This window comes from Macrobrachium rosenbergii, chromosome 1, assembly GCF_040412425.1.
Source record: "Macrobrachium rosenbergii isolate ZJJX-2024 chromosome 1, ASM4041242v1, whole genome shotgun sequence".
Classification (NCBI taxonomy): Eukaryota; Metazoa; Arthropoda; class Malacostraca; order Decapoda; family Palaemonidae; genus Macrobrachium; species Macrobrachium rosenbergii.
In genome coordinates, this window is record NC_089741.1 from 58,419,375 (window position 1) to 58,446,975 (window position 27,601).

The following is a 27,601-nucleotide window of genomic DNA, read 5'->3' on the forward strand; positions in this document are numbered from 1 at the left end:
ATGAACTGAAACAAAAACAAAATTGAAAAGTAAAAAAGACATCTCTCATCTTACCAAGTTGTGTCTGTTGTTATATAATATACCTCTCAGAATCGAGTGCATGAGGTTTTCGCCTAATTTAAATTAGGATGCGTGAACTTTCATGTAATGCTAAGCGAGGGAACGATCTGTAGGAGTAAACACTTTTCTCTTATCGAACTTACAAAACTCACAGTTCTGCTACGGGGAAAGACAAACTGCCATATCGGTGAAACTGATCATTATTTTATGGGGACATCGTTTCTTTACTACATGCTTTGTATTGTTGCGAAAAATGATACTAATTTTTCTTTCGTTTCGAACTCAACGATTTTGTTTTCCCAATAAACTACCTTGCTGGGGAAAAAATCAAATTAATAAGTAAATACTTGTTGGCAACTGCGGAGGGTGAGTGTAATGACGTCATCGGACCTAGTCGGTGAGTGGTTCTAAGAAACGCCGAAACGTTCTGACGGCGATAATAAAAGCCATTGAACATTCTTTCCTATAGTCTGGCGTTTCGGGAGAGAGTTGCGTCCCTCCACGATAATGTTCATGTGATATATACACAGTCGCTTTATTTTTTTATCGGTTACATTTCTTTTTCATTAATGATTCTATGCAGTAATTAACATTTGGTAATAAATCATATCACGGTAATGTTTATGAATGTGTACATGCTTGGATATAGCAGGAAAAATATATATGTGTAAGTATGTATGCATATATAGCATATATATATATATATATATATATATATATATATATATATATATATAATTATGTGTGTGTGTACAGATATTGCAATGACATAAATTTTTGTTATAAACCTTTTTTTGTTTTCAAGCAAAATAAAGGGCATGAAAGTACAAAACATGAAAATAACCTCTCCAATGAGATGACTTCCTCAGCCTTTCATCTTATTCGAAATATCTAGCGATCCGTAGAAAATATCCAAAACCGAAGGGAACTAGCGGCATCACTGTAAAGTTTTAGCTTTGGTTTTGTCCACATTCTGCTATGTTAATGTTAAATTCAAGTTATGTTCCGAGTGCTGCTAAGCTGACCACAGACTACTGAATTAAATCAAACAAACCTTACGACGTCCATGTTTCCGGGCAGTAAGCTAAACAACTGAAGTGAGAAATAATGTGCGGAAGCAAGACTTCTCGGAACCCTCTGAAAACATACAGAGGTTCTAGAATATACGACCAGGAAAGGTAAGCATGAGAAAGCAGTATTAAGAAAGAGGACAAAATGTTTTACCTGCTTAAGTGGTGCAAGAGCGCTCGGACGCAGGTGCTGCCACCACGCGGTAGGAACAGCGAACTTCTATTTGGACTTTTTAGGTCCCCCGTGATACCACTTCCTTTAATGCTATATTCCATATTGCCTGGTTTGCAAGATTGCTGATTGAAACTAATTCATGACCTCAAAATCACAATTAATGAACTGTTGGGCTAGTTCAGGAGAAGAGGAAACAACCTGAAACTGGGAAAAGAAGAAAAATTGTTGATCATTTCCGGGCTTTAGCGAGGTATCTGAATTATTTAGCTCTTTGGTCATTTCCTGTTATATAGGATTTTGAGAACTTACTTTTCACACTTTTGTCATGAGGAATATTTTCGATTTCATTTGTGACCAGAATACCAAAATGTTGCCAAACAAAAACTGCTTACAATACAATTAGGTAAAATGTATAACCATGTCAGATGACCAAAACTAATGCCTCAAAAGTATCGTTTCCTATATCAGAAACTCGATTTCGCCTTTTACAGTATCAGTCACTGACTCGGCTTTACGTGGGCGTGTCAACATACTACGAACCAACAGTAGGAAAGGCATGATCACATCTTCTTACGAGAGATGGTGACTAAATTCACTTTCATTCGAAGACCACCGAATATGTAGGAAAAAATAAAAACGTTCATTAGTCATAAATGCTGAAATGAAAGCTGCAAGCTTTTGCTTTCAAAAGCGGCTTCCGACGTCTTCGGTTGCTTAATTACATGTATAGTCTCCTGCATGAATTTGCATCAATGTGCAGTTGGTTATATATCTATTTTTAAATGGGTGAGGTAGGTTAATTTTTAAATATTTTCACTTTTTACTAATAGAATGAAACACATTACCCAAAACTCAATGTGTAAAAAAGACATCAGATCCGCGTACTCTTCTGACGTGTACCATAAGTCATTTTTTATGGCTATAAATGGCATGTCACGGATCATACAATGACTTTTTTTTCCATGACTACTAAAAGCCATTGTTGCAGTTATCTGTTGTCGTTTTGGGGCCACTATATCCCTTTTTGTCGTAGTTTCGTGCCTGTTTCGGTCAATAAAGGCATTCTAGTGGCTACTGCAAGTTTTTCTGGTGACTAAACGACCTATTTTCGTTTCTTAGATATCTGTCGTAGCCACTAAAGGCATTTATGTTGCTACTAAAGGATCTTTAGACAAATCCATATAAACTCCTGTTGGTGACTCCTAATACATTTTGTTGGGGGGGCTGGAAATATTTTTTTATGGAAACTAAATACCTTTTATTTTTTGCTGACAAAAAATTTCCTTTTACAGCTCTCAAATGCCTCTTTAGTCTGAAATTTAAAGGATATTTTTATTCTCTATGAGATCATTAAATTGAATAGTTCACATCATCTGCATACATCTCCACATACTGAATCCATCATTTCTTTCCTTTCTCTCAACAATTTTCATATTACTTCAGTTCTGTCGCCACGAGAGCATTCTCTGAGGCTATGGATCCATAATGTCATTTCCTCCTGCTGTAATCTTTGAAATAAAGTAAGTTTGTAAGTATTATATTTCTCCCATCATATATATGTGTACGTTAATTTACACACTTATACTTGCTATGTCTGTAAATGTATTTTATATACATACGAGCTTGAAGATGCACATGTTTTTATTCCCTGAATAATGAAGTTCCAGTGCATTCAAAGCAAAGAGTTTGATGCGGTTTCTTTGTTTAAATTGTCATTTACAAAATCTCCCTGTTCGTGTCTGAGACCTCTTTTCGAACATGAACAACTTTAAGTCATTGGGTCCATATCTCTAGAATGATAAGAAACAGTGAGTTACCGTTTAAGCTAAAAGAAGAAGAAGAACAAGGATAACAACAAGAATAAGAGCTTGGTCGTGGCGCAATCAGGCAGCAGGCTCCGTATAAATAGTGGACGGCCCGCCTCCGACGAGCAGTTGTGTTGAGCTGCGACAGTTGTTTGGACTGACTCCTGGATCAGCAATTGAACCATTTACTCTACACCTTAATTTAGTAATTTACCTGAAAGTGATCTGATTTATCGTCATGGCTCCCTCATACAAAGCGGTAAGTCTATTTACCATCAATATTTAGCCAGTGACGAGAAGCAACGACATACGACTCCCCCGTTTGTTGACATCTTGGGGAAAGTTGCTTGTTTCCTGATAATCCACTTAGCTCTTAAAGCATTCACTGTCGTCTATAAACTATTAACATCCCTTTTAGAAACCTTTATAGATGTAGGACTGCTTTATCTATTCATAACAGTTTTGACAGTTATTGACAAATTCTTCGACGCTTTGCAAAGAGAAGCAGGTACTGTATGCCCCCACATGTTAGTGGTTGGATTGCGTGACTGTTGACAGTTGCTGTTCTGTCTCTGCCATTGCTCAAGTCAAACGACTTACAAAGACCACACAAAACTTTAATTCTATTTAAATTCATAAAAATACCGGTCATACATTAAGTTGCAAAGACACTTTAGTTAGTGGTACATGAAAGGGTGCAATTAAAACAGTCACTCACCAAGTATACTTATGTATATATATATATTGTGTGTATGTATGTATATATATATATATATATATATATATATATATATATATATATATATATATAGTGTGTGTTTTGGGTTTTGTCACATGTCCATAGTTGAAATTTGCATGAAGAGTATTGTAGTATTTCCTCGTTGCTTTGTGAAGCCCACAGTGATTTACCTCCGAGATTTTGTCAATCTGCCGTAAGTCTACGCCTTGTATGAAGATTCACGCTATGAAATTTGCTTGTTGGCACTAGGAAAGTTAGGAAAACCGTCAATTGGATGGTTATCCATTTAAGTCTATATTAAGTCATTGGTCATTACATGATGATGATAATGAGACTTGACGGAAAGTCTTATAACAACAAAAATTAAATAGAAAAAATAGTGTTACTGACACAGACAGCATATATTTAATATTTAAAACCGAAGTTAAATCATTTCTGGTGAGTTCCGTAAAGGCACGTCCGTCTGCAGATGTTTCGCAAGAAAAAGAAACTGAGAGCTGACAGACAGCAGCCTCGGCGTTTCCAGCAACGCAACACGAACATCGGTAGAAAAAGCATTCCCACGTTCCCATGTGCCGGACGTTGCTACCAGGGATTTTGAATTTTGAGTACAAATAGTTTATAATAACCGATTCAGATGTCGGTTCGGGCAGAGGGGCGTGTCTTATCTAGTTATAGTTGGATACAAGCCAAGAGGTACGGAGCCGGTTCACACAGGGTGTGAGAGAAATCGACGATCCAAAGAGAGATGAGGCGAAGGTCTCGGGAAAAAAAACGAAATGTACCGAAATCTTATTCATTCCATCACGAAAGGAAATGAGTAAAGTGTGTGTGCGTGTGACTGTACGTGTTGTTTGCAGGTGTGTATGTAAGTGGATTGCGTGAGGACATGTTTATTATAACGTAATTCATTCTTTTTTTTTCTATTAGATGCGCGATAAATTTAGTGTATTGGAGCATATATGAGGGATGTACGTGTATAAATGAATGTTTCATTTGATCACATGTTCATCGTGACAGAGCTTTAATTTTTCATGTATCCGGCTTGTATGTAGATGCGTGTATAAATAAATTATATCCCGGCATGTTTATCATGACAAGGGATGCATGTTAATCCTCTACGCGCTATGTATGCAAGTATTGTTTCATTATCTTTGCTAACCACACTACAGTGTTCCTGTCTAACTGGTGGTGTTTCACTTACATTAAAGTTCGATCATGTGGTATTTCATGGATGGTTTTCGAAGGCGATACTCGCGTACAACAGCCGGCCTGCCGGCAACTCATGTTTATTCGTAATGTGTTCTCAGTCAGACTGTCTTGGTCTCAAGGCCATCTGCTGCACGATAAAGATAGCTGCTTGTTTCTTGCTTATTGGGTGATGCTCCCTTCCTCCCTTCCACACCGGCGAAGAGTCTGAAAGAAAGAAGAGTGTGTAGTATGTGGGGTGGGTGTGTAACAATTGAAGCAAGATGATGCCTCTTTTTTCTGTCTTCTGAATATGCATGCACAGACACACACACACACATATCTCAGTTGTTACGAACTAAGCTCACATTAGCAAAGGTCCTTGGTTCGATCCCGGCCCGCTGGTCACCAGTTGGCCCAAAGTGTGAGTGGTACTAGCTTGGGTCAAAGAAGGCCCCGGGCTAGTAACTCTACAACAAAGACAAAGTGTTTTCCCATTCTGGTGGGATCACTGCCATTTATATATATATATATATATATATATATATAAATATATATACATATATATATATAAACACACACACACACACACACACATATATATATATATATATATATATATATATATATCACACTTTTACCACAGGTGAAAAATAAGAGACCAGTTTCGACTTTATTTCCAAGCCATTGACAAATGACTGATACAGAGTTTTAAGTCAGAAATATATATAATAAAGGAACAGTAGCGACGAACATACACAACTCTTAGAGATTACATATCCACCCACAGGCCGGTGTCAAGGTAGGAGTGGCCTTCAAAACTCATTTGGCTAAAAATCTCAATATACTCTCAGGGGGCAATACTGATAAACATACCGACCATAGGAGACTACAGATCCACACCTGACATTGCCAGGGAGGTAGGGTTGGAAAACTCATTAGCACTGCTCCCCACGAACAGTGTTTACAAATATGATAATCTTATTTCCATACATCTCTACTGCCTACCTTAAAATTTAAACAATTTACAAATTTCTTTTGATATTAAAGGATCAAGTTTGTACATCCCTAGATCGATATTCATATTATGGCTGTAACTTTCTTTTATAAAACTAGATTCAATGATATACATTTCCAGCCATAATATAAATATCAGTCAGGGGATGTATAAACGATCTTTTAATATCAAAGAGATTTGTAAGTGTTTAAATTTTAGGCCAGGCGTGAGAAAGATAACTCATAGGATATCATATTCTAAACTTGTTAATGAGGGCATTAGTGCTAATAGGCTTCCAAACTCCCGCCTCCCTGATACCTGTCAGGTGTGGATCTGAGGTCTATGGTCCCGGTATGTTTATCAGTATTGTCCCCCTGAGGAGTATATGTGATTTTTAGCCAAATGAGTTTTGAGCCACTCCTACCTTGACACCGGCCTGTGGGGTGGACATGTATCTCTTACGGTTGTGTATGTTCGTCAGTACTGTTCTGTAATTGTGCATATTTGTGACTTCTATTACTCTGTATCGATCGTTCGTCAATATTGAAATAAAGTCGAAACCTTTAAGAATGTTTGATAAATGAATCTTTAAAAGAAAGTGACATAATAATATACTATATATATAATATATATATATATATATATATAATATATATATATATATATATATATATATATATATATGGGCAGTTAGTGCGATATAAATATAAATAAAACATGATAAAAATCACATATTAATAAAACGTTACGCATAAATTGTTAGTAACAGAAGAGGGCCTCTTTCTCAACACTCACATTCAGAGAGCATTCAGACACACCCTTGTGGTATCGACTATGGGAAAACCCAGGGCGACGCCGGCCGTGTTTACAGGATTTCTAGGAATCCATCCTGGCACTGAGGCTCTCTCTCCCTCCATGTGTGTGTGGTGGGGGGGATGATGCAACACTAGTGGCGGGTGTCGCGCGTTACCATAAAATTCATTCTCTTTCCATCACTAATTCTCTCTTGATGTTTAGGTGTTTAGTTTCAAAACCCAGGAGTTAGTTCATTCCCGTTCTTTTGAAAATGGCATGATTCTTTAGTCGTGACAAGATTGTCTTACTTGCAAATATTATTGAAGTTATAATTTAAAGGTTTCTTTAATAATAATTATAACACATCGAAGAAAGCACCATAATGTGTCTACAGTTCGTGGATTTTAAAATGTTCAGCTTAGAAAGCTTTTAGTATTAAAAACTATAGTTAATATATCGATATATAACTGCGTATATTTAACACCCAATAACAATGATTCAGATAAGAATTCTAAATAAAACACCAGACGAGAAAGACGATATTTTTGAAGTATGGTGAAATCATGTCAAAATTCTCTCACCATAAGAGAGGAAGGATGTGGGCGTCGACTTCACACTAGGGCGCATGCACCGTAATTCTAAACGTATTTACCAACTATCCATGTTTACTTATCTATCAGTCTATCTTTTTTTTTTTTTGGTAGCATTACTCTTCTCACAATCGATAGGACAGACTTTTCGCGCTCAGATTTGCGTCGGGGACAAGGGGTGCCACCCCTTTCCTACGGGGTTGGGGGAGGTCTCCGCATCTAGCCCTGGGGATATTGAAGTCCATGAGATGGAGGATGGCCCAGCTACTGCCTCGTTGCCATAAAAAAAAAAACACTTCATGGCCAAGATCAAGGACGCGCTGTATCTCAAGTTCATGATGCCGAGTTTATTCTCTCTCTCTCTCTCTCTCTCTCTCTCTCTCTGTATATTTGAGTAAATATATATATATAATATATACCATATATATATATATATATATATATATATATATATATATATATTATACATACCAGTGTGTGTATGTATATATATACATATGTATATATGCTATATATAATATATATATATATGTAATAATAATATGTATATGTATGTATATATATATATATATATATATATATGCTATATATATATATATATATATATATATATATATATATATATTTAGTGTACTTTGTCACTATTTCACCGAAATATTCGATAAATTCCTTGTTATATATCATTAAAAGAAGAAAGTAGACTACAAATCCTGGTTTGTTCCAGAAAAGGGGATGAAATGAAAAGAGTTTAGTAGATGAATGAGAAAAATATGCATTGCTTACGGGTGTTTTGGTTTGTTTATCAAGTGCATATTCCCAAAAAGGTCATTCTGTAACCTCGCTTAGAAGTTATCCTCCCCTTCCATAATCAGGTGACGATAATTCCATGAATGATACTAACTGACTGACTGGTGTGCTTGGCATTACAAATGACGTGCCAGCTGCCAAAAAATAAAGAAATGCACACAGCATGCAAAGTGCAAACCGTTAGTGTTTGCCGGAAGCCGCCATTCACTTACAAGTGACTTCTCTCTTCTCCCCAGATTGTTGACAAGGCCAGACAAGCCTTCAAAGAAGGCCGCACTCGGGATGTCGAGTTCCGCCGCCAGCAGCTCAACCAGCTCAGGAAGATGTACGTCGAGAACGAGCAGATGTTCCTCGAAGCCCTCAAGTCCGACCTCAGGAAGCCCCACCTCGAGGCGGTCATCTTCGAGACCGACTTCATGCTGAAGGACCTCGACTACATCCTCAGCCGCCTGGACGACTGGGTCAAGACGAAGGAAGTACCATCAATCGTCCCTGAGGACAAAAGTTACATCTACTCCGACCCTTACGGAGTGGTTCTCGTTATGGGCGCCTGGAACTACCCTGCTCAGCTCACCCTCATTCCAGCGGCAGGTAAGACTTCAAGTCATGGGCGGCTTTGATGTTAAGGATCCTCAAAGAGTTCCTTCAGGAGTTATACTTTAAAGTGCGACATATCTAACTGGCAATTGTTTATCTCAATAGATGAGTAGACTTCTTCAGTAGCAAGCCATGCTAAACACCGCTCTCATGATTATTAGTATTAGGCCTATTCAAGAAGCAGAATGCCTATATGAGGCAACAAAAATTATACCATGATTTAATCTGTTGCAAATATTTCCAATAAATTTATTTCCAGGGTAAAAAAGTGTAAGAAGTAATGGATAAAATAATTCTTCACAGGTGCCATTGCATGTGGTAACGCTGTTGTAATGAAGCCTTCAGAAGTCTCCCCTGCCACAGCTAAGGTCATCGAGACTCTCGTCCCAAAATACCTTGACAATGTAAGTAATGATGAATACGGCAACCAAAAAGTTTAAACTTTATTCTCTATAGGTAACTGTTGCTTTCAGTTTTGAAAATTTAAAAGATGCATTTTACTATCTCTCTCTGGTGAACTTGACTCAATTATTACTTTTACCGTTAAAGAGGCATTGATTCTTAACACTTTTACAGTCTAGGAATGACTTAGTAATTATTATTATTATTTGTAGTAATCAACCCAAAAACTTCGATTCTAAACAATGTCGTGAATTCTGCGCAATGCTGAGCTCGTCAGGTACTCGAAAAGCCCTACGACTAACTGTAACTGACTGTCTTGCAGGATTGCTTCCCAGTCGTGTGCGGAGGCATCCCAGAGACCACCGAACTCCTGAAGGAAAGGTTCGACTACATCTTCTACACAGGCTCTACCGGAGTGGGTAGAATCGTCAGAGACGCTGCCAACAAGTACCTTACACCAACCACCCTCGAACTCGGAGGAAAGAGGTAGGGGGGAGGAATATGTGTTCTTGGCTCTATATTATTTTTGTTTAATAAACAGCATTCTCTAGTGGGAGATTCTTTCTTTCTCTCTCATTATAATCCTTATAGTGACCTACATCAAGGGTTTTCGATATCAGTTTTCCAGATTCTCTCTCTCTCTCTCTCTCTCTCTCTCTCTCTCTCTCTCTCTCTCTCTCTCAATATCTTGAAAGTAAACTAAAGTTTCACAATATATACATATATATTATATATAAACTTATATATTATATATAGACTTACACATAAACAAGCACACGGATTCGCTTATATATATTTTGTATATATACAGTATATATACAATATATTTATACATATGTATGCGTGCGCGTACAAAACAAAAAACACTAATAAGTGCATATAATTCCTCGCAGCCCCTGCTACGTAGACAGCACAGCCGACTTGGACATCGCCGTCCGTCGCATCCTGTGGGGCAAGATGTTCAACTTGGGCCAGACCTGCATTGCCCCCGATTACATTCTCTGCGACAAGAGCGTTCAGGACAACTTCGTCCAGAAGGCCAAGGAAGTCCTCAAGGAATGGTATGGCGACAACCCTTCACAGTCCCCTGATCTCTGCCGAATTGTTGCTGAAAGACACGTCGAGTAAGTGTTCCGGCCACCATCTTCTTCTTCTTCTTTACTGAACAGTAACTGTAGATATCTTTTATGGTGAACAGTAGATTGATTGTTTGATTGGCTTAAATTAACCTGGAATAACGAACCAAGGGAACGATTGAAAAATAAACATTTACTGAAATTAAATATACTGCGTTGCTTTTTCATAAAGAAGATACTAATTGCCCACAGTTTCTTTTTATTTCTTTCTGGTTCATATAACCATGATTTTCCTGACCGTTTGAAATAGAAAAGATTCCCTCTACGAAAACCTAATGACGTGGTTTTCTTCACAGTCGTCTCGCTGGTTACCTGAAGGACGGAACTGTTGTCGTGGGTGGCAAAGTTGACAAGGCAGACAAGTGGATCGAGCCAACCATCCTTACTGACGTGGCCCCCGACAGCAAGGTCATGCAGGAGGAAATCTTTGGGCCAATCCTTCCCATCCTCAACGTCAATGGCCACAATGATGTCATCGACTTTGTTAATGACAGGTGAGGTTCTCATATACTAGGAGTTCAACCATATCCCTTTGGATTTATAGATACAGACTCAGTTGTTTGCAAGCTATTGACCTGCATTATCTGCCGAGAATTGAATCACATTGTTTACTCCTTTATCTCTTCCGCAGAGAAAAGCCTCTGTCCATGTACATCTTCAGCAACAAAGATAAGGACGTCGAGGATATCCTACGTAACGTGTCAGCTGGTGGCGTCACGGTAAATGATACCCTTCACCATGCTGCAAGTAAGTTTTCTGCTTTACACACACTCACTTCCTTTGTTTCTTTAATGGAATTATTTCCAAAATGGTTACGTCGCAGGATTCAGTAAAACTGACAATTGTACAAAATCTTCTTTGGAGTAACTATTGTGGACTCCAAATTTCTGTTTAAGAAACAGTAATTCTCAATTAGGATTTAACATCTTGTTTCGGTGTCTCGCAGTAGTAGTAGTAGTGGCCTCTGTATTCCGGCAAATTGTTCAAATTGCAGCCTGTTTCCCAGTCACATAACACTGAACAAGAGTCCCATGATATTTGTCGTGAGCTTAAGATAAACGAACCTATTCCCGCTTGACTCCTCTTTCTCAGTAGACTAGTAAGATACAACCCAGAGTAATACATATTCTGCTTCAACTGTTCTAAGTACCTGCTAAATTCCTTGTAGTCTAATCAAGGAGCTAGGGTCTCAAGTTACGATTACTATAGATGTGCCTTTAAAGTACGTGGCAAACTCCGAAATGTTCAGCAATCTCAAAAGTACACATTTACCCCCGAAGCGTGCATCCATCACTCAAGACCATTTTTCTTCCTCAGATCACAATCTTCCCTTCGGAGGCGTCGGCCACAGCGGCATGGGGGCCTACCACGGCGATTACACCTTCGAGACCTTCACCCACAAGAAGTCCGTCTTGAAGAGAGGCTATGGCACTGCTCCTGACCAGATCCTGAAGTGAGTATTAAAAACGATCTTTTATGGACCTCTTTTGTGACTTTGATTTTTCGAAGTGTCGCTTCCTCCCCATCTCTCTCTCTCTCTCTCTCTCTCTCTCTCTCTCTCTCTCTCTCTCTCTCTCTCTCTCTCTCTCATTTTCATACAATTTCTCCTGCTAGTTTCTCATTCTCACCACCTCTCACACATTCTCTCTGTTTACATTTACAATCTCTCTCTCTCTCTCTCTCTCTCTCTCTCTCTCTCTCTCTCTCTCTCTCTCTCTCTCTCTCTCTCTCTCTCCCTCTTTATGTATTTACTGCAAAATGTCCAGCATACGATAATATCCTATAAAACATTAAAACTTATCTAAATATTTGAATTTTTGGTCCGTTATGTCAGAAACACGATGCCAATTAATCTGAGCGAAAAGGGAAAATTTACATTTAACTGCATTCAGTAAAATAAAAGGAAGTAGATTATTGAAAAAATTTATAAAAAAAAAAAAAAGCTAAACGCTGTTTTCCCTTTTTCCACAGGAACCGCTATCCACCCTACAGCCAGGACAAGCTGAAGGTCCTCACCAGCTAAATGATTCACACGAGTCCACAGTCTTATAGGCCAGTCCTCTCATTCCCTCTTCCTCTCTCTTTCCTATCTATAACAGTGCTGATGCTATGACGTCACTGCTACTACGTAACTGATATGCTCTCTCTGATAAAACACAGGTTTACGAAACGTCAGGAAAGAGCAAACTTTTTATCAGACGTTATCACTATCAAAGCCATTTTTTGGACGTGTAGTAGTCGTTGTGTAATATGGCTTAGCATTCTGAAAAAAAAGTCATTCCTTCATTTTAAATGTTCATTGTGCACAGGACAAATCCACAAACATTTTCCCAAAGATGACTTAATTATATTGCATACTGTATACGTCTATTTGTTTGTTGAACCAATGAGAACGAGTAGAGTTGTAGTCTCTATTGATAAATTATTTTGAATAAAGTAACGAAATGAAATAAAAGTTGGTGTATTTATTCTTTTCATCCTTTTTTACTTAGGTGACTTTAAAGAATGACTTAAGTCAATCAATCCAAGATATTACTGCTAACACTTAAAACCAATCAGACAAACATGAAATAGCAGCGAATCCTCAGAATCAATCAAGCAGGAATATCGCAGTTTACCTTCAGAACCAATCAATCAGTGCGTGATTTCATCGTACCTTTAAATCTAACCAGTTAATCCGGTCAGTTAATAATGTCCAGAAGGTGACGAAGTCCCTAGGCTATTGACATTAGGCAAAGCAAACAATTTTATCTTGATAATAGATAAGATACTTCAAGCAGAGTACCTAAAAGAAATCACTACAATATAGAATACCAAAATTTGTGGTTAAATGAGAGAATGAACGAATGAATGATTTTGAGTTATCTGGCAAAATAAATCAAGGAAAATTTTTGGAAAAAAAACTGATATGACGCCTCTACAAACAAAAAGGCAGTTTGAAAATGAAGAAGGGAAAAGAAAGATAAAATATGAAATGAGCAGGGGGCGCACAGGACGAGGTCAAAAGAAACCTTAGTTACAGGAAAGGAGCAAAAGCAAGTTTTCTTGAAGTAATGCAGGATATTCTTTAAGAAAAGTGTCTTTTATCGAAGCATAGTCTTAAGAGACAACAGGGTACGAGACTTCCATCCAGGAATAGATTCAGAACACATTAGGAATAAAAAACTAAAGTAAATTTGTTAAAATTAAACCTGAGATAAAGGCTTCCAGAAACGCATAAAAACAATGAAAATGGAAAGGATTAAAGAAATCAAGAATCAATTGGTCATGGTAGTAGCCGGCAGGGTGGGTCTACCCACTTGTCAGGTAATACTCTAGTCTCCTTGCATTCACACAAATTCAACTCGTTGAATGATCTCAAAAGGATAACCTTGAATAAGAGAAAAAAAAATCATTATCTCGCAAAAGGCAATGAGACAGTATAACTCCAATGCTCGAAAGTAGCTCAGACCCAAAATACACTATAGAAAGGAGGATGGTTGTATCATTCAAGGATAACGTAAGAGGGAGGAAATTTCCAAAGCTTGATATTACTAGTCATTATTATGCACAAGCCAGATAACCCGATTAGATTCTCATGGAAATATCTCAGGTACTTGTCCAGTGCCATCGTGCAAGAGTTTAGGAGGCAGGCTTAAAGGTATCAGGAGAACTGCCCCGAATAATTGCCCCCCACCCCGCCCCAACAACTGCCCCCTGGATAGTCGGCCCCCTTTAGAGAAAAATCAGAAAAAACGACTATGGAAGGGTAATACTAATAAAACTAATGTTTTATTTGTTATCCTTTAAGAAGAATTATTCAATAATACACGAATATTAAAAAATATATACATAAACACTGTAAATTTGTAAGTTGTAAAAATATTGGAAAGTAATTTTTTAATGTACTAAAATTTTAAATTGTGGGCTATATATCTCAAAAAGTCCAACACATGGCGGTTCTGGAATTCTTGTACGATGTTTGCTGTTCTGACACTAGAATCTAGATAACGTTTCCGTATAGGTGGTGTTGGATGTCCTGCCTGCAAGCATAAGCATTTGATTGATGGTGACGCTGGTTAGTGCCTGCTCCCTCTTCAACACCTCAAGAAATTGCCATATATTTGGGTGGAAAGAATTAATGCTAGCTTACATATTGTTATGCCATCCTTCCATTGAGATGTTAGTGCGAGGTAAATCTTCAACTACACGATCATACACATTCCACATGCTACCAGGGAAACATGGAGCTCGCCTGGTACGGTATGTCGACGTTTTCGGCCAATATGTGTCTTCGAAGTAGTCTATGACAGGATCAGCTTCAGGTGTCAAAGTCTCGTGCAGTGTCTCAAATGCTTCAACCAATTTACCTGGCGGAACAAATGCCAAAGCGGGAATCATAGGAATTTGCAGGGCAAAATTAGCGTCAGTTTGGTATTTACTTTGGAGACCCTCATCTTGCACCTTGCGGTATATACTTTGTGGTAAGTGGTAGAAACATCCCTTGATTGTTACGTTGGGAAGACCTCTTCAATAGCACTCCTAGACTTCAAAAGTATACCTTAGTTTAACCAAACCACTGAGCTGATTAACAGCTCTGCTAGGGCTGGTCCGAAGGATTAGACTTATTTTTACGTGGCTAAACCAACTGGTTACCCTAACAACGGGACCTGCAACTTATTGTGGAATCCGAACCACATTATAGCGAGAAATAATTTCTATCTAGAAATAAATTCCTCTAATTCTTCATTGTCCCGACCATAGAAGATCGAACGCGGGCCCAGCACAGTGCTAGCCGAGAACGATATCGACCCGTCAATGAAACTAGAACTCCCTAAACTTGTTAGTAGTCTATAAGGAAGGTCTTTGGATTGAGCAAAGGACTGATAGTGAGGAGTTGTTGGAGAATGTCTTGATAAGTTGCCCGTTGTTTGTTTGGTAGCAGAGAATAAACACAAGGAATAACTCTGTCCAAAGTAAAACAATGAATAGTGTACCACTGGTAAAACAGCTCGGGTACAACTTTAAATGTCCCACCACCATACTAATTATTTGAATTCTTCAGTAGAGTGATGTTTGTAGATGTGGAAAACACAAGGATACGCTGCTCACTCAATCCGCTATCATAACGCAGAAAATCTTCATCAGCTGTCATCTTCTCGGATGGAATGACCATGTCAGTTAGGTTTGACAGAATGGGGTGAGGGGAGAGCACAGACAGCTTGTTTGTAGCGCCTTATTGCACGTCGAATATGTCTTACAGGTAGTAGTTGAGTTGAGACACCATTTGATACTGACCGAGTTGTTTGGGTAATGATTTGCTGTGCGGTCTCTCGGGTGCTAATAGCTTTCCTCTTTATTTCCTGCCGTACAAACAAGACTTCTAGGCGGCATATGTCTCCAACATGGGTGTGATCATCGACATGGCCAACTACTTCATTTCCACAAACTTTTAACTTTAGCTTTACAGTTGCTGTGCCGATGTTTCTTACATTCATAAGGTATAACATTTTTTGCCAATTCTTTCTGCTCCACATAGGCATAACCATCATAAATAAGCTTTATTTTACCACGTTCACTTTGGACGAACTCCATGAAGGGTGATTGAACTTAGTCTAGTTATATGAGAGAGGTATAGATGTAGATACAATAATCAGTTCAAGACAATTCTAACTAGACATAGGCTTGTTGCCACTTACTATCTTAACCTTTTTTATATAAACATGTGTTTAACTAGACAGTAATTGTGCAATTAGTAATAATTTCTTCAAGAATTGTTTATTAATGGAGAAAAGTACCTGTAACTATTTCCTAAGCGACTGAATTTAGACTAGTTGCTGGCTTGTATTTACTATCTTTACTTTTTTTTATAACCAGACAGTTGGTGATTATGTAATTGCAAGGTAACACTTCAAGAATTGTTTATTTATGGATGAAACTGGCTGTAACTATTTTCTAAATGACTGGGAACAAATATAAGTGTTTTTGAAACGTGTAAAGTGGGGCAATTGTCCAAGGGCCAGTTGCCCTATGGGGGCATTTGTCTGGAGGCAACCATCCGGGGGCATTTGTCCTAGAACCGACCTGAAGTCAATGACTCAAACCTGCTCTTTCTCACTCCAGACAAGCACAAAATACATACATACATGGTGATATATATATATATATATATATATATATATAATAATATATATATATATATATATATATATATATATATATATACTAATATATGTGTGTGTGTGTGTGTGTGTGTGTAATGTGTGTGTGCGTGTGTGTGTGTAGTAAAGTATAAATATCTCACATGAAAATCAAAAGTACAGTATTTGCTGAGGAACTGGAAAGGCTGAACTCCTCTACTCCCACCCCTTTCTAAGGTAAAAAATGAAGTTATATATATATATATATATATATATATATATATATATATATATATATATATATATATATATATATATATATATAATGTGTACACACAAACACACACACACACATATATATAAATTATATACTGTGGGTTCAAAATACTCTACTTTTGGTATAATGTATTTCTGTGGTAAAACAGGAGAAATCTTGGTTTCCCTACTGTATATATATATATATATATATATATATATATATATATATATATATATATATATATATATATATATATATATATATATATTATATATATTACCCATAAAGGTGTTGGCACAGAAGCGTACCCTCCGGTTCTCAAGTCTTATGGGTTGAGACTGCCACTCATGCCCTTTTCAACACGTACATGACTCACTGTCTGGGTCAGTCAACAGAGGCACAAAAGATTCCTAATGTAACACTCTCACCCAGCCTCCTTAAAGTCGACCTTGAGACGTGCGAGACTGTCACTGATTACAATGATGTCTTCTGTATTATGTAACATACATACATATATATATATATATATATATATATATATATATATATATATATATATATATATATATATATATATATATATATATATGTATGTGTGTGTGTTTGTGTTGTGTGTATGAATATATACATATATGTATATATAGTTATATTGTACACATAAATATATATGTATTTATATATATATATATATATATATATATATATATATGCATATAATATTATATACATATACTGGTTTATACACTGTATATGCTGACTGATGCATGCTGAGGATTAGTTGACATATGTCAATTTATATCCAAGAACTGCACCAGTTAGCAATGGCACCCATTATGTAACATAACAAACACACACACACACACACACACACACACATATATATATATATATATATATATATATATATATATATATGTGTGTGTGTGTGTGTGTGTGTGTGTGTGTGTGTGTGTGTGTGTGTGTGTGTGTAAATAAATAAAGAGCAATGCCACGAAGGACAGTGAAACAACCAAGTTGGTGCTAGGCCTCTCGACTTACTGTCCTTTACTTAGCAGTCAAAAATCTTTGTATCTCCTATCGTATTTACAAAAATTCGTTTCTCAGTCGTCAGCTATGAGTAAGAAATTAGCAGCGGGAAAGAGACGCCATGAAGGGGTTGAACTTAGGTAGGTTTAAAACCCCCAGATCGCCTAATCTGGGGGTAAACAATACCGCTCCTTAAGCCCCCCTTCGGATGTTTTGGGGTCTCAGGTAGCTGTTAGTGAATAGGGAAGAATCCGGGTTGTAGGGAGGCTATGATCCTAACACTTAGTCCTTAATTATAAGACCTATTTTCCCTACAACCTTTTGCTGGCTGCGTGACTGCTTTTAGATGGCCGATATCCTGGATTTGAAGCAAAACAACAAGGCAGACGCCATGCCCTGTGAGTGGGCGCACGCACTCTTCCACTAACCACCACTGCATCCTGTTGAGACTCTTCCCGTCTCTCTGGATGGAACAAAATGCAAGACGGGCAACCATTTTATCCCATGCTATGTTAAGAAAGTATACCTTAGTTTTACCAGACCACTGAGCTGATTAACAGCTCTCCTAGGGCTGGCCCAAAGGATTAGACTTATTTACGTGGCTCAGAGCCAATTGGTTACTTAGCAACGGGACCTGCAGCTTATTGTGAATCTGAACCATTATAACGAGAAATGAATTTCTATCACCAGAAATAAATTCCTCTAACTCTTCATCAGCCGGCCGGGGAAATGAACTCCGGCCCAGCGAGTTCCACTCCGCAGCTCTACCGACTCACCCAACAAAGAGCTATCCCATGCTATGAGCTCTATGCAAAAGGAATAAGGTATGTCTGAAGGCATTTGGTCCCAAGCCAGTATCTGTTTCTTCCTGTGAATTTCTCTCCATTTTCCGAATTTCCAACCTTTTCATTTCTCTTAAACAAGCCCCTTTGTTAAATCAAACTTTCTGCTGAAAGCAGCCATGATTCCTTTATGACTTGTCCAGCTCAAATTAAATTGGTTCAGTGATAAGCCAATTAGATCACTCCCACCATAGTGTTACCTAGGAATGATTAAATTTAATTGATAAATTCACTCATGGTGCCTAGTTAATTCATACAGAGAAACCTTGTGTTGAATACTAACCTGGAAATTCTCTTCCGAAATCCTACTACTCTGCCCTTCGAGCAGTCGATCCCTGTCTTGCGAACCAAAAATAACATAGACGTTTAACTGCCATCCTGATAAACAAGAATCTTCTGATCACGCAGTCCTGGGCCAAGAGTCTGAGTTAACTTTAATGAATCAATTTGTATTAACCAAAAAAATCATTTAACTATAGCAGTTTATTTCACGCTCATTTGCTTGTTAAACTGTTTCAGAAAAGCATTCAGATAAATTTCTTGATACTTCATTTGTAAATAAATTCATTGTAAGTGCTTACTAGTTGCTCATTTCCCATTCATATTAATTCCTGATTGTTTGCATTTGAAAGATTAGGGTTTAAGTCACAACTGGTTTTTTTCCATTTTATTACAGTTCTGATTGTTTACTGTTGGCCCTATCAAGGCAGTTAATTAAAAATAAAACCTTTCCATTCTTCAACAGACCTCAGAATGTAACAGTGGCGACTACAGATCCTATCAATCAGTAACGAGAATATATATATCGCTATCACTATATAGAAGGAAACGAACTGATAATGATATATAATGCATATACCTAATTTATAATATAATGTTCACAAATATATATATAAGGGTGACCGAACTGCATAAAGATAACAAGGTAGTGGGTTATTATTATATATTGTTGTATATAAATTAAGGATATATATAGGATATATATAAAGTGTATTACAAAAAGAGGTGATTAACAGATGCAGTTCTAATCAGAATATCATATAAGCTCTCTCCCGTCTAGAGTGCACCAGTCCACCACAGTAAATATGCACGGAATAACTGCCCTGCTGGTTTCAAAGAAAAGAGGAGCTTGATAGTTGTGTTACCTGATACCAAAGACTGGTTGTTTTAATTAGGATGGCTTGCCAGGGATTTATTGCTTGCTTCACACACACAACACATTAGCTAAGAGTGTTGTTCAACAACAGTATATATATAGGAAATGTATATATATATGTGTCAGTGAAGTGTAGTTATAAAATATATATTGTTAAAATATATATACATGACCTCTGCAGTTATATATATAAATTATATACTGTACCAGCCCAGAGAGTTTGATGCCTTCCTTGTCCTCATCCCAAATATTTGCTGAAACCTGGATATCCAGTTCAAATCTTCTACTTTTCATGTTTTAAGTAAAGTAAAGGCATATACACATGTTTGCTATATATATATTTTTGCATTTCAGCACCCATAATATCAGTCAGAAAAGTTGAGTGTATCTTTTCTTAAATTTTAAACCATTGTTATATCACTTGGCATCAACGACAAATACAGCAGCCATCAGCTGTTCTCCCATATATATTCCACTTCCCATCTTTATATGGATATAATATATATATATTTATATTTTGCCCCCTAACACGCACCTAATAAATATCTTTGATAATATACAATAATTTGAAAACCATATATATATATAACTTGTCAGTTTGAAATAGCTAGCTATAATAAATTCTGTAAATACCAAAATCTTTAAAAAAAGTAACTTAGTGTATATTGTATAATGTAATTTATCATAAGAAATTATAGTAAATTAATATACTCAACAATATATATTATCATTATAACATAAAGTTCACGATATATAGAGATAGAGAGAGATAGATATATAGAGAGAGAGAGAGAGAGAGAGAGAGAGAGATATATATATATCCATCATAACTAATGTGTGTAAAATTATATATACATGAGTATTGGATATAAATATAATTATAAAAATATAAGTGCAATAATTACACACACACACACACAAAACATTGATATTTATGATCCCCATCATATATTATCCTTTAACTATATATATATATATATATATAATTTACATATACATATGTGTCCCCTGAATTGTCTCCTTGACATATCTATTTTCACATTAAATGCTTCAGCCTGCAGAGTGAACAACTGATATTTTACCAGTGTTGAATTTTTACTTTTATTTAACAGTTATCACCTGTTGTGTATCGACATCTGTGTCCACTATCCAAGACTTGTGAAATAGATAAAAGCACCAAATTGCAAATAAAAAAAACTCAAACCTGAATAACTAAAGGGACAGGAAGAATGCTTATATTCCATCTTTATCAGGGATATATTCACCCCTTTTTGAACTAGGAACCTCTTTCATATCTCGCAACCCATGTCTTTTCCTGGGCCCACAGTGCCACTAATCTAGGCACCGCAAGTGGTTGACTGGAAACCATTTTTAAGCCTTCCTTTTCCTCCTTACTTCAAGTGTTTGCCTCAGGCAATAGTGCCATTTCCTTTTTTACCTCTGTTGCACTGCCTCTAATGTTGCTCCCTCAACCTCTCCTACCCCAGTGCTGGCTGACATATTACTGACAGTTAAAGCCACTTAACCAGTGCAAAACTAGATCCAAAGTGCCACCACATGGGAAAAGTCTGCCTATAAGTCATTTGCCCTTCTGAGACCAATTCCACTTGACCTTCATTTGTTGTATGAAGGACTTATCCATAGATAACGTCACCATTAAAAAAAAAAGTGTGTCAATAGCGCTTATCAAGTCTTTCAGGTCACCTAACCGACTAATTCCTTAAAACAGTGTCCCTAGATTTTAAAGGATAAAGGTGCTCACACACTCGAATTTTACCGGTTTACGCAGCCAGGGCCTCAACATTAAAAGAGGCCAGTAAAAAATGAAAGGTTGCTAACAGTACCCACTCACTTCACTTCGGCAAGGTTTTGCAGTCATGAACTTGTGCACTGTCTCAACAGATAAGTATATTATGCAAACGAAAGGAAGTACACATTTGAGCATTTTCATCAATCCTGACAGTCTTACTCATTTATCAAATTGCATTTACTAAACACCTAACTTTTCAATTTCCATAGTTTTATTGAATGTGGATGTCAGATTAATTTATGAAAATTTTTCCTAGCAAAGAACAAGGTACTAAATACTGCCATGGTCTCTTATTAACTTATGAAATCACCTTTTTGAAGCCCCACCAATAGTTTGCTACAGGATCAATATAGTTTTGATGACTTGGACAGCCAATGGAAAAACACTCTGTACAGGGCCAACGTGATTTTAATTATTATTGTTATCCACTTCGTTCATGTACAGTTTCAATTAATTTTACACATTTAACTGGCATTCAATAGTGACCCGAGACCTTCCTTAATTTCGGCCTGTGGATGCAGTCAAATGCCTTCTCGTAATCAACAAAAGCCATCAGAAGAGGACCTCTAAATTCCATGCACCGCCACAAAGTCTATCTTAACACACATACCTGATCAGTGGCATTTTATCAGTTTCCTTCTCCAGTCTATCGAGCATAAGTATCCTGAAAATTTTCATAAAAACCGACGTAACTGCAATGACTATAAAGTTGCCAATTTTAGCAAGATCACCTTTCTTTGGTACTGCTATGATTTCCAATTCCCAATCATCAAGCTCTGTTTTCTCTTTCCATATTTTGCATTACAGTCTTGCTAATATGCCAGGTGTCTTTTATTTCCAGTCAATACCATAATTGCAATTATGTCAATATTCATGGCCTGAGTACAGTGGGAAGATCGTGTTACGAATGAGGAATTAGTGATGTCAAGGTGCTTTCTGTCTCCTACGTGCCCTTATTACTGGTTCCACTTCGAAAAAATTTGAATTTATTTATTAGTAAATTCACTTCTTATTCAGCTTCTAGCACTGCATATCAGTCAAATCATTACCCTTATAACTCTTATTCGTTACCTCAAAAATGTTACACCCAGCGTTGTCTTTCATCTTCTTCAGATGTTATTATTGACTCATCCCTTCTTTTGACAGGTGCTTTCCTCTTTGCATTTTTACTCATTGATATTCAGAACTAACTCCAAAATAACGTTTTCTATCGGATTCACATTAATAATAAATGATAAGAAAATGTTTATCAGCATCACTGGATTTTTTCGGGAGAGGGACCTTTCACGCCTGATTGATCGGCCTGTGCCAGCCAGTTTTACTGTTGAAAAAGACCAGGTGCATGACTTCTGATAGAGGAAAGACCACATAAAAATCGCATTCCCACAGTTGAAAAATCAGGTAACCAGTGCTGTGGAGGCACAGAACCTGGCAGCGTTTGTGCTTGAGTAAATAAATTTCAGACACTGAGTGGAGTTCCTGTTGGGACAAGACCTGACTCTGGGGTCTTCCCCAATGCCACTGTTGCCTTCCACCAGGAGTGACGCTAACTTCGAAGTTACCTGACCTGAGTTGTCATAGTGACAGGTGTGTGCTACTCAGCCAATACCTCATCCCCAAGGTGTTCGGGAAGGGGCAATGTCAGTAAAATCCGGCCAAGTTTCTTCCTTTCTTCTTCCTCTCCAAAAGCTTCGTTTTCGGTGGATTTTTATCTTACTGTACTCCTGTGTAAATCATCCTGTAATTGCTAACAGGGCACCAGGAGTGCTGAGGTGTCCTAGAATTTGTAAATCTGCAGTGATTCTCACCCAGAACCATTTCAAGAGGGTCTTACCTAAAAACAGGAATCTCTGTCTCAATCTTAATAAAAAAACAATGGGCTTTGTAAATTATCATTATTCTTCATCCACGCCTGAACAAACATTTGCCAGTAAGCCACTAAAAAGCCATAAAAGTACCAAGTAGGCTTCCCAGACATAGCACCAATTGAACTCCAACTGAAAAATGTGCCTGGCCCCGAGTTAATGAGTCAGGATCCTGAATTCCATTCACGGATCCTCCACCATAACTGGAGATGCGTCACAACCCTCACTTTATACTGATCATTGCAAATTGTGAGCGTATCTGACCCTGATACTCAGTCCAACTTCTCAATCACTTTCATCTGAGAATGAACGTCTGCTTTGCAGGCCTTTTAACATTACCCAAATAAAAATCAACCAGGAACTGTCACGGCCGATTTTAGACACTAAAATTATACCCTTGAGACGTGCTGTTCTCAGCAACATCAATTTAAGTTTACCTGCTCCTTCAGGGCTCATTTTTGAGGTGCCACTGTCTTGCTGTGGGTTTTACCAGAAAAAGTGAACGGTGTTGAAATCACTTCCTAGACTGGCATAGCCAGAAAGCTTGAGGAACCTGAAGAAGAAGAAGAAGAAGAATTTCTGACAGATATTCAACTAACTGAAGAGCCAAAGCTTGTTGGCACTTGTGTCCCATTGGCTCAGTGATGAGGCTTCCAGAAATATCAGAAAAAAAAAAATACCTAAAAAAAGCAAGTAGCGCTGGTTTCTTTGCCCAAGTAGACTAACTGTATGACACTCATGCAGCTTGTAGTACTAACCTGATACTAACCTCATGATAAAACTATGCCAGATACTGAGCATGAATAACTGTAACCTTAAATAATGAACTCTACTGAGGCTAGGGTCCAGATTCAGTATGTTTGATGCCAAGGAGAATCATCGACATTGCACAGTTAAATGCAGCACATCTAGCCTCAGTAGCATTTAAGATGTGAGGCGGACAGAAAGAGCAGGCTATGTCACAAGACATTTACCATCTCACTAGTTTTCTTTTCACAGAAATCTAAACAGAAATCATGAGGACATCCAGTAAACCCCAGGTATGATATGACGATATACGGTTAGCTACTGAGATTTAATCAGATGGATTAAAACTGTACGCAAATGTCAGATTATATAATTCTAGTAAGACTATTTGCATGATAAACGGACAACTCATTTAGGACGATAATGACAGTTGAGACGAAAAATTTTAGTTTATTTGCGAATACCTTTACAAAGCTAGTAGGAGTAATGACGACAAACAGAGGGAACTGATGCCATTTATAAAATTGTCTCTCTGTCTGTAAATGGCATAAGCAGAGTTGGAGATAACCTGGCTGGATATTCAGGGGCGATGGAGATGAATGAACTGTCACCTCGCACCATACCAGGAAGAATAGTGTCTCATAGCCCCAGATCAGATGTTTTGGGAGTTAGATAGCCGTTGGAGGGCCCAGGTAGAATCTAGGCTAGGAGGGCTATCACTCCTAACTGCCTGAAGAAGGCTGGAACTATATGACCTGAAAGCACAAAGGAAACTATAAAATCGGAATTTCCCTACGCCCTTCTGGCTGTAACTGTTTTCAGATTGCCGATTTCCTGGCTCCAAACCAAACAACAAAGTGGATTCGATGCCCTGTGACCTATGGGGTCCTCCCAGACTTTTTATAGTGAAGCAGATTGCTGTAAAAAGTTTGATAGTGAAACAAGCATGAAATTTGGAAGAACATTCTAAGACTACGTACAGCTTAGGGAAAAGGGGCTGGCAGCTAAGGATCAAGATGGCGGCAATTTTTCAAAATGGCCAGAGTATGTTGAGATTCCCCTTTGGGAGTTGGAGGAATATGCCATTTTTTTTTTTTTACAAGACTTTTAGTGTTATGTAAAACCATACCACCCATCTTTATTGAAACCCTTACATCTTGAGCATTGTAAAAAGATGGCTTCCACTCAAAAATGGTATAGTTTTTTTTCATCCAAAACTGAGCACATGAAAGACCATCCCATTCTTATTTAAGTATCTTATTCATCGTGATCAGACAGTTTTAATGATATGCTATTTCAATCATTAGTAACGGTAGGTCACATACAACATTGATAAGGTCTAAGACTGCCATCTTTCAAGAAAAGAAGATAAATGGACTAAACGCGTCTAATCTATGTATACTCGCAGTACCCTTGAAAAATCTCCGTTAAGAAGGTCAACTAACATGAAACTGTTGGATGCTAATCTAGATTATCTACTGAAGTTGGAATGGCAATCATTTATCTAGAGTCATTCATTTGCATTACAGAGCTTTCTGCAGGGAAGACCCAATTTGTAGCAATTTCTTTGTGATGTATCTGACAGCCTGCTTTGATCCACATTTGGTGAAACATGCTTCCGGTGTCGATAGCCATGGCCAGTTGGATGTCCAGAGGACATGAATAAATTAATCAGAAAATTGCCATCCCCACTATAAAGGGTTCTGTCTCATTTTGAGACACTGTCTTACGCATTTGCACAATAGTAACCAGCCTGTTTTGCTGTATGTTGGTGTGTTGTACGAGAGCCATGGTTATGGAATGGTTTTATGCCTATTGTTTTGTTTGCAAACATATGGAGTCTAGACTGCATATTCGTGAAGACAAAGCATCTTTCAAGACATGGTGGCAAATTTCACAGAGGCCACTTTGTCGTCATGCTGGAGAGGGTAGTGACTCAGTTTGAGAACTTCCAGTGGAGGACAATCTGGAAAGATGTTCCATGTTATCATTATTATTATTATTATTATTATTAAGGCTGACACTGTTCATACTGAACGCATGGAAGAAGACGGTTGCCATTATCTCTCCTGGCCCAGTAGTTGGCAAGGGCCCATAAATCCGGCAGGATCCAAAAGCGCAGTTCTGGCCTTGGCCAAATTTCACCCATAGCTTCAAGCATATAAATGGGAGTGGAGAAAGCTATTGAGCTGACTACATGGAATAAAATCTTGGCCAAAAGGCTTTAACGCTGATGGTCCTTGGCTTATTCAGCGCCGTGGAAAATTTGAGATGGAGAAAGATTCTAAGGGTATAACATGAGAAAACTTTTCCAGTCCCTGAAGATAAATGTTATGAGTGCTGAGGACAGCAGACCTGGAAGAATGACAAACATTTGTGCAGACATCTGGGTAACTTTGTTGCAGCTAGGGAACAACTCTGTCTTGTTGCATCGCAGCAGGAAATTGCGCCAGTGGATGGAATGAAGGTTCTGTTCGCACCACCCTCCTTGACCACCTTACTACAGAACCTAGTCTCAGCATGAGGTTGCCACCGCATACATCAAATACAAGATGTGATGAACTTGCTAAATAGAAATGATATCACAGGCAAGAAGTCGCAGAAAATAATATAAATAATTACAGAACACAAGCCAAAGCTGATCCATCTAAACAATAAAAGACATCAAGTGTTTGATCATTTCTCTTAACCAACATGACTTCCAGGACCGATGTCAGCTGAGACTTCTGATCATGCTACAGCCTACCCCAACGCCAAGGAAGCAAAGTCGTTCAAAATAGTGCAGAAGAATTGCTGTAGAAATTCACGGCTCTGGAGAGATGAAACAAGCATGAAAAAAAAGCTGGCAATCCTCCTAAGACTTTCGCTCTCTTAGAAAGGAGCAGCTTCTGTCCTGAAAATCAGATGGCGGCTATTTTCCGATAAAGAAGGAGATCTGCATTACAATTCAAAGAGTTTAGGAAAACTCTGAAATTTATGGAATATGCCATTTTTTTTTAAAGTTCTCGACTTTTTAATGTCTTTGTTAATGTTCACACCTACACATTTTATTGAAAACCCTTACTGAAATGACTTCCCAAGATGTTGTACAAAATGGTTGCCATAAAAGTTTTTTTCTATCCAAGAATGTCTTCCAAAGCGACCAGGTGTTTGTTCATTTAATGGTATATGTCTGCTGATTAGACTCTTAGTTTGAACTAATATGCTTTCAGACACCAATAGTAATGATATGGTCACATCAACATCTTCTGAGTGCTGACGGATAAAAAGTCAACCCAATGGCTCCCGCCATCAGCCTTTATAAATGGCATTGGTCTCAACCTACACCTTTGTCAATTCGGGGATAAGAAGGTAGGCGACATGGTCTTGGATGCACAACTAGATTATCTACCTTGAACTCCTTGAGGGCAATGTTA

The 27,601-nt window shown here is 37.7% G+C and overlaps 1 protein-coding gene and 1 long non-coding RNA gene across 2 annotated transcripts in view; one reads left to right on the forward strand and one right to left on the reverse strand.

Annotated features, from left to right (window-relative positions):
* Positions 1–1,284: 1,284 nt before the first annotated feature.
* The window catches only part of LOC136838743 (uncharacterized), a 95,903-nt gene continuing 69,586 nt past the window's right edge, over positions 1,285–27,601 (reverse strand). The window contains exons 3-4 of the long non-coding RNA XR_010853104.1: positions 5,054–5,265; positions 1,285–1,509 (exon numbers count right to left, since the gene is read on the reverse strand). This is a non-coding gene — a long non-coding RNA (uncharacterized lncRNA). The remainder of the gene's footprint in view (positions 1,510–5,053; positions 5,266–27,601) is intronic.
* On the forward strand, positions 3,020–12,816 carry LOC136838724 (aldehyde dehydrogenase, dimeric NADP-preferring-like). Its single transcript, XM_067104159.1, has 9 exons — positions 3,020–3,369; positions 8,463–8,817; positions 9,127–9,227; positions 9,548–9,711; positions 10,119–10,349; positions 10,658–10,855; positions 10,993–11,108; positions 11,679–11,814; positions 12,333–12,816. Exons 1-9 carry the CDS (start codon positions 3,349–3,351, stop codon positions 12,382–12,384), a joined length of 1,374 nt encoding a protein of 457 aa, XP_066960260.1. The 5' UTR covers positions 3,020–3,348; the 3' UTR covers positions 12,385–12,816.